Here is a 13,768-nt window from a genome sequence, read left to right as displayed (position 1 = left end):
CAGGGTTTCCTTTGGGATGATGATGAAAATGTTCTGGAACATCAGTGGTGATGGTTACACAACACTGTGAATGCATAATATAACCAGGAGTAAATTTTATGTTATGTATATTTTACCACAATAAAAATACTCCATTTTCTACAAACATTTCTTTATATTGCTTTCCTGTGACAATACTTGGCTACAATGAGTTATTAAAATATTTCAGGGGCACCCAGGTGGCTCAGTCGGTTGAGCATCCAACTTCAGCTCAGGTCATGATTTCACGGCTCCAGAGTTTGAGCCCTGTGTCGGGCTCTGTGCTGACAGCTCAGAGCCTGGAGCCTACTTCTGATTCTGTGTCTCCCTCTCTCTCTGCCCCTCCCCTGCTCATGCTTGGTCTCTCTCTCTCTCAAAAATAATAAACATTAAAAATTTTTTTAAATAAAATATTTCAAAAAATTACTTTTTCAGATAGACTAGAAAAGACAGATCTAGTGTTTCACGTGAAAAGATCTTTCATCAGTGCACTAGTTGAGAACAGTTATGGACTCCCTAGACAGCTCTCACCACACTTCTTCCACCTAGCAATATTTTGCCATTCAGTTTATTAATCCTTCCATCCCAGACAGCCAATATCAGCCCTTAATTTCTCTAACCAGTCAGCAGAACTAATCATTAAAAAAGTCCCAGAACCCACCTATAGCTCATAATTTAATTCTCTCCCTGCCTACATCAAATAACACAGTGAAAGGATGAATGTGACATGGACTGGGAGGAGAGAGAGCACATCTATATGCTTATCCCCTGAAAACAATTTGTTTTAATCAGAAAAAGAAAGTACTATTTTTATGAGGAAGCCACTAAGACAGGAGACAGCCACTAAGATGGAAATAAGGTCCTTCTTTAAATAGTAAACTTTTATTATAGAGATTTGCTCCTATCATAATAATACAAGTTCCCAATAAAAGCTAAACAACTTAAGTAACTTAATTATAAGACCATATATTCAAGCAAGATATAATTATAATAAGCACTTACCTCATCTATAACTTTTGAAAACTGTTGCAAAGTTGAACTCATAACTTCATCATCACCCCCCAGTGGAAAGCGCTGAAAAGTGAGAAACACGGATGAGGTAAAGGCCCAGTGCTGTGTATCTTTTGTGAATGATGTTATAATTTACATTTTTATTTTTGTTCAAGTTCATTTTTTATTTTGAGAAAAAGAGAGAGAGAGCTGGTAGAGAGACTCCCAAGGAGGCTCTGCACCATTAGTGCAGAGCCCGATGTGGGGCTTGAACTCGCAAACCATGAGATAATGACCTGAGCCGAAATCAAGAGTCCCACGCTCAACCAACTGAGCCACCCACACACCCCTATAATTTACATTTTTAAAAACAGCTGACCCAGGGTACCTGACTGGCTATGCTGGTTAAGCATCCGACTCTTGATTTCAACTCAGGTCATGATCTTGCCAGCATGAGATGGAGCCCCACATTGGGCTCCATGCTTAGGATTCTCTCTCTCCCTCTATCTGCCCCTTCTCCACTCACACTCTGTCTCAAAATAAATAAACAAACATAAAAAAACACAGCTGATCCTCAAACAACGTGGGAGTTAGAAGTGCCAACCCCCACATATAACTTTTAACTCCCCCCAAATTTAACTACTAACAGCCTACTGCTGACTAGAAGCCTTATCAGTAACATAAACAGTTGATTAACATGTATTTTGTGTATTACATGTACTATGTACCGTATTTCCATAATCTTTTAGAAAAAAGAAAATGTTAAGAAAACCGTAAGAAAAAATATATTTACTGTACTGTATTTACCAAAAAAATCCATGAATAAGTGGACCTGTGCAGTTCAAATCCATGTTGTTAAAGGGTCAACTGAAACTTCAAAAAACTTCTAAAATTTTGAATAAACTTTAAAAATGTCACTTAATAAAACAGCATAATTCATACAATTAGTAAACATTAGTTAAAATGTTTGCTAAGCAACTAATTAACATGTGTATACAGGAAGGCACACCATACAAGGAGTTTAAGATTTGGTGTTTAGCTCCAATTCCTCCAATCACCAACCGTAAAATCTTGAGCAAGCCTCAGTTTCTTCATTTGTAAAGAGAGGTCAATTAAATAACTAATATGTAACAATAAGTAATTAAAATCAGATGTAAGTGCTATAGTGGAATTTCAACAGCATGCCCAAATTACCTTCTGCAAATTCAAAAAAGCTTAGGATTCTTGGTGAGAAGTTCTGTTTATCTATACAGATACTGTATCACTGAATATTTTTTTAATGTTTGTTTGTTTGTTTATTTATTTAGAGAAAGCAAGCAGGGAAGGTGCAGAGAGAGAGAGAGAGAGAGAGAGAGAGAGAGAGAATCCCAAGCAGACTCTGCACTAAAAGTGCAGAGCCTGGTGCGGGGCTCCAACCCACGAACTGTGAGATCATGACCTGAGCTGAAACCAAGAGTAGGACGGTTAACCAGCTGAGCCACCCAGGTGCCCCTCACTGCCTATTTTAAATTACGCTTTGAAAATTTTCATATACTATACCTGTTTTTCATATTCTTTTAAAAGTTTTGAAGTCAGGTGTGTTGCTGCACTTAATTCATTCTGTAGGGAAAAAACAGCATTCAAATTAACGCAATATTACTGATCAAGAAAGTTTTAGTTGAAGATACCTAAACCACTTTTACCACTTAACATAAATGCTATATAACATGCTCTATAAACCCCTCATTAAATCACTGTAAAGGGAACTACCATTAGAGCACTTTTAAGGGAAACTCAAACCATGAAATAAATGGACACCATCAAGGAATTCAGCAGTGTTCTAGGTGTATGCTTTTTTTAGCTAATAAAAACTAAGTATTAAATGCTGTTAAAGCTTTCAAGTTAGAAGTAAACTGTATATAATCTTAGCAAAATCTTGAGAGATTCTATATTAATGACTAATTATTCCTCTCTCTAGGTGCTGATACTAGACCAATGCATTTAATAACATACAACCAAAATGTGGTTAGCCTAGTCACATAATACAGCAACACAGCCAGATGAAGGAAATACTTTTTGAAGTTTTTTTTCCGTGATGAACATAATGACAAATATAACATTTCTTTTACATTGTAATTAATCTCTGTGGTCAGGAATCAAATCTTGAAAGACCTATCACAAGGGAAAAAAAAAAAAAACTATCACAGCAACTTTAGTACATAAAGAAAATGTGAGTCCATAAAGGAGATAAAATGAGAAGGAGAAAAAGAAACTTGTGTACTTAATTAATCCCAAAGAAAGTTTAACACAGCACCCAAGTCGCTGTTAAGGCTTATAACTGAGTTACATAAACAGCCTTGAATCTTAAGCCTGCTCGACAAAAAAAAAAAAAAAATCTACTCATCTCCTTCTTGAATTAATCTCCCAGCACCCAGAGTTATATCTAATTTTTATTATGTTCTTCTCACTAAAGATAAACCACCTTCAAATCCTTTACTCAAAAAGGGGGAAGTGTTTCTTGAGATTAAAAGCATGATTAGGGAAAACACTGGTGACAGTATGGGGCTTTCAGTTAAATCTTAGGCAAAGATCATGATCAGTGAGTTTCAGTAAGAAAGCTCTTACTGTGTTTAGGTAGAAAGAGGAAAATGCTTAAATCTTCACGTCTTCTGTAGTGCTACAAACTATACACTCACTAGTACTTGGAATGTGAGCTCAGTAATACAAAATACTTAAAAGTTCCTTCATGCATTCAGGCACCAGTAAACAAGACAGACTCTATCCCTCTGTCCTCATGGGCTTAAAGTCATTTTTAAAAAAAGCATTGAATCAGCCCTTAGCTTTTTACCTGTGCATCATAAATCCGATGCATAGCTTGGTACAACTGGTTCATATAGTTGGAAATAGCTGTAGCATCTTCTTCAAATACACCCAGTAAAGACCTTGTCTGTATAAAATAAAAGCAGTAAGTTTAGGTCACCATTATATAAATCAAATAGAAAATTTTTTTTCTAGAGGAAGGAAAAATCCTAGGACACTGGAGCTCTAATAATTCTGAGTTTTAATCTATTTTCTCTCTTTTGATAGTAATGCCAAGATGCTGGGGTTCTTTGTTCTCAATTTCACTTCACCAAAACGCAGGGATTTTCCAACTACAGCACACAAACTTTAGAAGGAACAAAGGTGTATTTTTATGAATTAAAAAAAGCCTGTGATTAAACTAAGAACAAATCAACAAAAACATTCAAGGCTAATTAACAGTATTCCATGTATAAATATTTTAAATGTCTTATTTCAGGATAACTTATTTCTTATTATTCAGATAACTTATGATTATTTCTCTTTTTCCATGTTCTCTTGGAGTAGCCAAAGCCCTCCCCGTCCTAATTCAAAATAACATAGTACCCAACCCTAACAGAGCCAATTAAAAAAAAATTTTTTTAATGTTTATTTATTTTTGAGAGAGAGAGAAAGAGAGAGACAGGATGAGCAGAGGAGGGGCAAAGAGAGAGGGAGACACAGAATCCGAAACAGGCTCCAGGCTGAGCTGTCAGCACAGAGCCCGACGCGGGGCTCGAACCCATGGACTGCGAGATCATGACCCGAGCCGAAGTCAAATGCCCAACCAACTGACTGAGACACCCAGGCGCCCCATTACATGGCCAATTAAATACTAACTTATAAAGAGTACAGAATTTGAGGGTTTATTGTTTTCTTCTTCTTTACACTTGTCTATATTGTTAGGCTTCTTTTTTTTTTTTTTTAAACGCACTAAGAATTTCCCCTTCGTATTAAGGGGAATTTTTTTAAGTAAGTGTTAAGACTGTCAATAAGAAGGATAGAGATAAAGAAACTCAGCAAATCAAGGCAAGGTATACTCACTTTTTCATATCCCAAAGGCAGAGAAAGAATGAAAATATTAACAACTATTGCGATAACTGCAGCTTAAAATCTGAAAGATGACCTTGTATTTTTATTCTACAAATAGTTCATTTATGTCTCAGCCTTAGAAAGTGGTTTTTAAAAATCAACTTATTCTTTAGTTTCCTATTTTCAGAAAAGAAAGCTAAGTCAACACAGTTTTGAAAAGGAGGGGCAGGGGGACAAAATCATTATGCCAATATATGAAGTCCATGTCGTCAGTCCTCTACTCCCCCATGCCCCAGATATTTAGATCTGACAGAGAATCTTTTTACTTTTTTAGCTCTGTGCCCCACCCCTATTCCCCACAGTGCTATTTTAAGATGTAAAAAAGAAAGCATTAAGAAATCTTGTTTGACTTAGCGCCATTCCAAAGAAAAATCTGCCATTTCGTTTTTTGTTTCCCCAAAATTATTCTAATTCAAGGAATTACACATTTATGCAAAAACCTGTAGTGGACTTAAATTAAAAATATCTCCTTAGCCCAGTGTTAAAATGGGTTCCCTACTTAAAGCTAGTTATATCTAGCTAGCACCTTATAAAAAGTACATCAATGTGGTACCATTTCATTGAATCTATGATGGCATCCACTGTGAGCTGCACTCTTTTTAAATACTACTACAACAAAACAATGCCAGCAATTAAGCTATGATTTGAGGTATTCTTCTGTCTTGTAATTTTTACTTTATATTTGTGGAAATAGACCTTTAAACATTTTTATATATAATTATATATATATAATATATAATTAATTTTATATATAATTAATATAAACATAAAAGCAAAACACAAACAGCATGAATTTAATATAATCCTAACACTTCTTCAGAGTTCAACTCTTTTGAGTCACTTTTTGACAGAAGAATCATCAATATCCATGTTTTCCCATCCAATATTATTCTGTGCCATGGGGACGTGACAAGTATTTCTTACAAGTGCTCACTTTTGCCCCCAGTACTTTCTTCCAAACCATTGATACCGATTCAGCAAACTTTGATGGCAGTACTTGGTTCATTCCAGCAGGAGTCAAAGGAATATTTTCAGACAATAAAGAGGACTGATAATCCTTCAAACTGCCTGAACACTGAGAGGCTGCACTTGACCAGTCATGCCACTAGGAGAAACAACCATGTGTGTACATTTGCAACCAATTACACATAAAACATTATCAACTGTAAGGGGCATTTATCTCAATATCAGACATGTTAAAATGTGGGAAAAGAAAAAAAAGGTATGTCTTATAATCTATGAGTATTCCATGTTATGCCAAAGAAAGAAATGAGTATTCCATATTATGCCAGTTGGGACTGGAGTTTTATCTTCATAGCTCCAGCACTGAAGAGTCACTGGTATTTATCTATACAATTATTTTTAAAGGTTCATATCTGTTCTTAATAACTAGCAAGTTTCATTTTGCTCCTGATTTTCAAAACAATATATAAGTATGGACAAGGCAGCTAGTATAGTATAGCCTTAAAGATTTCCTTTCTCGGGGCGCCTGGGTGGCGCAGTCGGTTAAGCGTCCAACTTCAGCCAGGTCACGATCTCGCGGTCCGTGAGTTGGAGCCCCGCGTCGGGCTCTGGGCTGATGGCTCAGAGCCTGGAGCCTGTTTCCCATTCTGTGTCTCCCTCTCTCTCTGGCCCTCCCCCGTTCATGCTCTGTCTCTCTCTCTGTCCCAAAAATAAATAAACGTTGAAAAAAAAAATTTTTTTTAAAAAGATTTCCTTTCTCAACAAATAATATGATCATTTGCAGAACAGGAGATTGTTTGGGCAAGATAATTCTAAAGATGTTTATATCCAAACAGCTGGATTTGAACTTGCAAATTCCTCTCTATTTTAATAGTTACTATAAATCAAAACTAAAAAAAGATAACTGTAATTCAGGATAGCCTTTCATGACTCCAAGTCTCTAACCTTTTTACATAGCAACTGACAAGCCACTTTTGATTAGGATCAAATGATTTAAATAAACACTTATCTAGAGGGGTGCCTGAGCAGCGTAGTCAGTTAAGCGTCTGACTTCCGGCTCAGGTCATGATCTCACAGTTCGTGAGTTCGAGCCCCATGTTGGGCTCTGTGCTAACAGCTCAGAGCCTGGAGCCCGCTTCAGATTCTGTGTCTCCCTCTCTCTCTGCCCCTTTCCCGCTCATTCTGTCTGTCTCTCTCAAATATGAATAAACTTCAAAAAAATTAAAAACAAAACAAAGAAAACCTTGTCTATACAAAGGAAACAATCAACAAAACTAAAAGGCAGCCTACACAAAGGGGGAAGATATCGGCAAACAACATATCTGATAAAGGGCTGGTATTCAAAATCTAAAAAGAACTTATCAAACACCCAAAAAACAAATAATCCAGGGGTGCCTGGATAGCTCAGTCAGTTAAACATTTGACTCTTGATTTCAGCTCAGGTCATGATCTCATGGTTCATAAGTTTGAGTCCCACTTCAGGCTCTGGGCTGACAGTGTGGAGCCTGCTTGGGATCTCTCTCTCCTTCTCTCTCTGTCCTTCCCCTGCTCATGCATGCTCTTTCTCTCAAAAATATAATAACGTAAAAAAAAAATCCAGTTAAGAAATGGGCAGAAGACATGCATAGACATTCTTCCAAAGAAGCCAAACATAGCTAACAGACACGTGAAAAGATGCTCAACATCACTCATCATCAAGCAAATACAAATCAAAACCATGATGAGATACCACCTCACATCTGTCAGAATGGCTAAAATTAACAACACAGGAAACAACAGGTGTTGATGAGGATGCAGAGAAAGGGGAACCCTCTTACACTGTTGGTGGGAATGCAAACTGGTGCAGCCACTCTGGAGAACAGTTAGAGATTCCTCAAAAAACTAAAAACAGAACCACCCTTCCATCCAGCAATTGCACTACTCGACATTTACCCAAAGGATACAAAAATACAGATTCGAAGGGGTACGTGCACTCTGATGTTTATAGCAACATCATCAATAATAGCCAAACTATGGAGAGAGCCCAAATATCCATCAACTGAAGATGGATAAAGATGTGGTATGTATATATGTATGCATGTGTGTGTGCATGGAATATTACTCAGCCATCAAAAGAATGAAATCCTGCCATTTGCAGCCATGTGGGTAGAGCTAGAGTGTACTATGCTAAATGAAATAAGAGACAGAGAAATGCCATATGATCTTACTCATATATGGAATTTAAGAAACAAAACAGATGAACATACAGGAGGGGGGGAAAGAGAAAAGAGCAGGAAACAAACCATGAGAGTCTCTTAAAGACAGAACAAACTGAGGGGTGATGGAGGGAAGTGGGTGGGGAAAGGGCTAGACAGGTGATGGGTATTAAGGAGGGCACTTGTTATGATGAGTACTGAGTATTGTATATAAGTGATGAATCACTGAATTCTACTCCTAAAACCAATATTGCACTGTATGTTAACTAGAATTTAAATAAAAATTTGAAAATAAAAAAGAACTTATCTATAGCAGGAGCTTTAAAAGTTTGCATACTCTTTGTTATTCGACTTCTTGGACTCTATCCTGTGTCAGTAGTCCAAATGAGAACAAAAATTCATGTCCCAAAGCATTAACCAAAGTCCTATATATAAAAACAAAACTTGGGAAAAATCTCTAAGTCCAACAATAGGACAACTGTTAAATCAGTTAAGGAAACATGCAGCCTTTAATTTTTTTTATTCAGAATGAAGGATATGTGAACACTTACCCTGTAATGTTAAGTTAAAGCCAAACAAAAATTGTTATGCACAATATAACTTCAAATACATTAAAGTATGTAAGAGAAAGCTAGGAACAAGTAAAACTGTTAGTAGGGTTTGCTGCCTCGGAAAAGACAGGTAACTGTTTTCTGTCCCTTTCAGTTTTTCTGAAGCACATAACTACGATTTTCATAATCAGGTACAAAAATAAAAACATTCACTGTAACACTGAGATGCGGAGACGTTGAGTGACTTGCTCTAAAGCAAGTCAAGTGTCAGTGAAGGACTAAAAACCCTTATACCCTTAGTCCCAGATTTAGGGCTTTCCATCCTACCACAAGTTCTCCCTAAGGACTACTTCCAATATCTTTCCTTTCTAAATCCCATTTGTCCCAACTAATTTTCCCAAGTCAATATTACCTAGTTCAAATTTACCACTTCTAAAAACTGAAAGAATAGCAATGTGGCTATTTCATTAAAAATTACCATAAAACTGATACTGATATGGCGCACCCTTATAAAAAAGCAAACAAACACGAATGCTCAAGTTGTAAACTAACTGTGTGAAAAGTTCAAGAAATTAGATGAGTCAGATTACATCCTCTTCACAAGTCATGGCGAGAGCACTGTGCTACCCATTCCGGGGTTTTGTATAATCTTTATGGGCCATAAAAACCAGGCAAGGAAAGAAAGGTAAGGCAACCTGTTGAGTCTTATATAATAAAAGTAAAATGACAGAGTGCACCTGACCAATACATGCCACAAAATTTTTGCAAAACATCTGAAACAAACATAATTTCTAACTTTATACTACAGAAATCATTAAGAATTTGAAATAGTTATTGGGGCGGTCCAGATAAGCGAAGACGTGGGTTTCTGTCAGTTTAGGCTGATAAGAATACATTACCAGCAAACAACTGGCTTGTGAAGGTAACTTTCCACATAGGAAAAAAAAAAAAAAAAAAAAGAATCAATTCCACGATCAGAGCCCAACTTCAACTTGGCGATTATTACTGGCACAAAGTCATGACAGACGTGTCACACAGGCCAGGGGATCTAGCCCCTTCTTCCAGATCTTTTGGGGCTATATTAAACTATGAAGACACATGAAATATGTGCCACTGTTGTTCTGAATGAACACCATTTCAGGAAATTTTCTTCGTTCTGAGGGGTAGACAACCAGCAACATCATCTTAAACAGCTTAAATTATTCCGTGAAAGACAGGCTTAGGGATGATGTTTCTCAATGCAAGTTACAGCGCCTACCAACATGTTTTTAACAGAACTCATTTCATTCTTCGGTATTGAACACGTTTCTCTAGACTGTTTTAAGCTAAAGCAACCACGCTAGCCTTGCCCCCAAACACACGAAACACGGGGCTTTTATTTTGATGAGTTTATTAGGGCCAAGTCTGCACCATTTCGCGCAGCAGTCTTGCAGCCGCGAAGGCGCGGTCCATCACAAGCTGTGCACCGCTCGGGTGACAGCGGCTACCGTCGCGGCCACGACACTGGACACACTCCTCGGGGAGGCTCCCGGGCACGTGACGGGCTTCGCCGATGACTCTCCACGCGGGCAAATCAGCAGCCTGCCAGCATCTCCCGAAGAAAAACTATCCATTTCCTTCCCTAGCTTGCTCAGAAACCATGTAATAAGTCTACAGGGTTTTTTCTCCTGCATTTCCTCCGAAGAGACCTTCGGGGAGAAAATCCCAGGACTGAGATTTATCGCCTCACGTTACAGCGATAAAAATGCACCTTTCACCAAATACAAGGGAGCCCCGCGCGCGTACGTGACCGCAGGGCCCACGAGCGAAGGCGGCGGAGGCTCGGTCGCCTCCCTCCGACGTCCAGACCCCGCGCGCGGCTCTCGGCCCAGCCGCGCAGGCCCACGCGGGCCTCCGGCTGGCGGCCGGGCCGCGGCGGCTCGGGGCGCGGCCCGCGACGGGCGGGGACACTGGGCGGTGGCGCCCACCTGGTCCCAGGCGGGCACCTGCGGCCGCGGCGGCGCCGGGCCTGGGGTCGGCCCGCCCTGCTCTTTCCCTCGCCGCCCGCCGCCGCCCGCGCCTCACCTGCGGGCTGTCCTCCAGCGTCTCCTCGATGGGCAGCTTGTCGATTCCCGGCATCGTGGCGGAGGGAGGGCGGTGGCAGGAGACACGGCGGCCGCCCACAGCTCCCCGCTCCCGCCCGCCCGCCTGCAGCAGCTGACCCCGACCCGCCCTCTCTCGCAGGCGCGGCCGCCGTCGCCGCCCGCGCAGCTCTCGCCAGGCGCCTAGCGGCCGCGCGGGAAATCCCGCCCCCTCGGCCACCCTGCCCCGCCTCCCTGCGCACCCATTGGCTCGTGGCGACGCCCATCAGCGTGGCGGGGCTGGTCCGGAGCTTCCTCCTCCGCGTTGGGCTTTGCGGTGAGCAGCGGCTTGGGGGGTGGCGCTGCCCGCTCACAGCGGCCATCTACACCGTGCGCGCGCATTTTCATGTAAATTGTAGGGGACCGTCAACCCCCCCCCCCCCCGCCACCGCCGCCAACGAAAGTCTCCGGAAACCAGAACATTGAGTGAGGAGGACCACAGTGGGAGTCTGGGGCGATTTTACTTCTCCCCCAACATTTTTCGTCGGAGACCACGGAATAGACCCTGTTGCGGGGGCCCTTTCTTTAGCTGCATCAAACTATCATCTTCCCAACCCTGCCCGAGGCGTCCAGGCTACTCCCCCCCCCCCCCCACCCCCGACTCTCCCACAAAATGGTGCTGGCTAATTCAAAGATCTGTGAGATCGCTAGTTGTGCCATTAACAGTGCTTTCCAGTAAATTCATGGACAGTAGTAGACTCTCAATTGTTTTTCTGGGCACTTGGATATCAGTATATCCGGTTAAAAACATGTGACTTTGTTGTCAATTCATCAATTCTTCCCTGGCCTTGAAGGGCTATCATGCCTCAACTCAGACTTCCGTATTTCCTTTAAATCACAGATGAAAGCACCTTTTAAAGATCAGGATACACTGGTTAATTATGTCGGTAACTGATTAGCATTTCTTTGGGGTCAAAAAGTTTTGGAAGATTTAAATAGCTTCTTCAGCCTCTAATTTTACAATAAAGTGATATTCTATTTCCAGAACCTGGTCTGGATTAGAACTGCTTCTTTGTCCAACTTACCCAACCTCACACTGTCTCGTTTCTCTGTAGAGCTATTTAAGAAGCTTTCATCAGTATACAAAGAAAATGGCAAAATCATAAGTGTCCTCTAACACTCTAGCCATTAATCCCACCAATCCATTCCATTTGCATTCAAGAAATATAAAAATGCTGAGTAAAGATTCTTAGTTGCCTGGTTCCACAGATACACTGGAACAAATCCAGACAGAGTAGAACAAATCCAAATACAGGAACAAGAATGGAAGTTACATTTTTTAAACTAAAATGCTAGAGTTTCCCTGATCTCTTGAAGGAAAGATTAAATCTGGTTTTAAAAGTTTTACTGAATTTTTTGAAATCCAGATACAGTAGAACAAATACGAGAACGGGAACAGAAGCTGCATAATTTAAACTAAAATGCTAGAGTTTCCCATGATCTCTTGAAGGAAAAATAAAATCTGATTCAAAAAATTTTACCAAGTAGGGACGGACACCTGGGTGGCTTGGTTGGTTAAGCATCTGACTCAGCTCAGATCATGATCTCAGGGTTGCGAGTTCCAGCCCCAAGTGGAGCTTTGCTCTCACAGCGCAGATCCTGCTTGGGATTATCTGTCTCCTTCTCTCTCTCAAACATGAATAAATAAACATTGTTTTAAAAAGTTTTACCAAGTAGAGTGCACTATAACTTCACAGAATTATCCTTAGTGTTATAAGCTTTAAATAAGTGTTCTCCCCGGGGGCACCTGGGTGGCTCAGTCAGTTGAGCATCTGATTTTGGCTCAGGTCATGATCTCACCATTCAAGAGTTAGAGCTCTGTTTTGGGCTCTGTGCTGACAGCTCAGAGCCTGGAGCCTGCTTCGGATTCTGTGTCTTCCCCGCACCCCCCCTGCCCCTCCCCCACTTGTGCTTTGTCTCTCAAAAATAAATAAACTTAAAAAAAATAAAGCCTTCTCCCCTTATTCTCTTTCTCCCTCTCTGCCCCTCCTCTGCTAATGCTGTGTGAGCGCTCTCAAAATAAATAAATAAACTTAAAAAAAAAAAAGAGTTCTCCCCTTAAATTGATTATCCACTACTCCCCCTCCAGAAGAGATTTTTAGATTTTGAAAGGTGGTTTGGAATCAGTTATTACTGAGTGTTCCTGGTTCCCAGCTGCTTCAATGTATTCAGCATTGTACAGATTCCAGCAACCCAACTCAACTCTTTCCTTTGATATTTGCTTTCTACTCTGTCAGCACAGTGGCATGCAACCTCATTCTAAAGAAGAAAGACTTTCAAGGTAAGTGACCTTCTTGGTTGAACAGTGACTTAGCTTATAAATGAAGGAGAAGAAAAGTTGTAGCAATTGATAAGAATCAAGAGTAAGTGACAAGTAAAAACAAGTGTGAGAAAGAAGAGTAATTATATGTTGTAACTGAAGGGGCTTGGTCAGTTAACTTGGCCAAACCAAACAACTCGGTGAAAAATTCTGTTAGGTATCTGAGTTATCTGGGTGGTGTATTATCATCCAGTTAAGTGGTTTCCTTTTTTGTATTTATGCGCATCTAAACTGTATTTGTAAAGGATTCTCAAGAGGTTATTCAGGGAGTGGCAAGGAATTCTTGCCAGGTTTAGCCAATTAAAAAATGAAACGGGGGGTGGAGGGGCAGACTTAAAAAAATGAAAACAAAAATAAGTTGACATTCAATTGGATGGAGAGGCAGTTTAGTCAAATTACAAAACTAGAAAGAATCTTACTAGGCCTTCTTTTTGGATCCTCTACCTTTAGGCTATTCTGCTCATCCAAAAAAAATGATTGTATTTACTATTTTAAAACATTTCTAGAACTCCAGAATTCAGTCTCCTTTGGTAAACACTTTCAGTGTAATCAGCTGAAGTTCTGTACAGTTGGCCAAATTCAGTTCCTTTTATACAGGAAATAAGGATTGTTCAGAGAATGCCTTGGGGGTTACTGTAGACTCCTGTGGGTAGGATAGTAAAAACTTTGGCCAACTGGTTAATTTTATGGAAGGCAAGGCAG

General features: G+C 40.2%; 1 protein-coding gene across 1 annotated transcript in view; it reads right to left on the bottom strand.

Annotated features, from left to right (window-relative positions):
• Positions 1-10,808, bottom strand: part of APPL1 (adaptor protein, phosphotyrosine interacting with PH domain and leucine zipper 1) — a 37,644-nt gene extending 26,836 nt beyond the window's left edge. The window contains exons 1-4 of the mRNA XM_047096717.1: positions 10,691-10,808; positions 3,836-3,934; positions 2,548-2,607; positions 1,021-1,092 (exon numbers count right to left, since the gene is read on the bottom strand). Of these exons, the coding sequence (XP_046952673.1) occupies positions 1,021-1,092; positions 2,548-2,607; positions 3,836-3,934; positions 10,691-10,744 (285 nt within the window). The 5' untranslated portion in view covers positions 10,745-10,808. The remainder of the gene's footprint in view (positions 1-1,020; positions 1,093-2,547; positions 2,608-3,835; positions 3,935-10,690) is intronic.
• Between the last annotated feature and the right edge of the window lie 2,960 nt (positions 10,809-13,768).

This window comes from Lynx rufus, unplaced genomic scaffold (genome assembly GCF_022079265.1).
Source record: "Lynx rufus isolate CCGP_SWC_20201006 ecotype Redwood Valley unplaced genomic scaffold, mLynRuf1.p SCAF_4, whole genome shotgun sequence".
Taxonomy (NCBI): domain Eukaryota; kingdom Metazoa; phylum Chordata; class Mammalia; order Carnivora; family Felidae; genus Lynx; species Lynx rufus.
The sequence above is the reverse complement of the archived record's forward strand: the minus strand, read 5'-3'. Positions and strand labels throughout refer to the sequence as shown.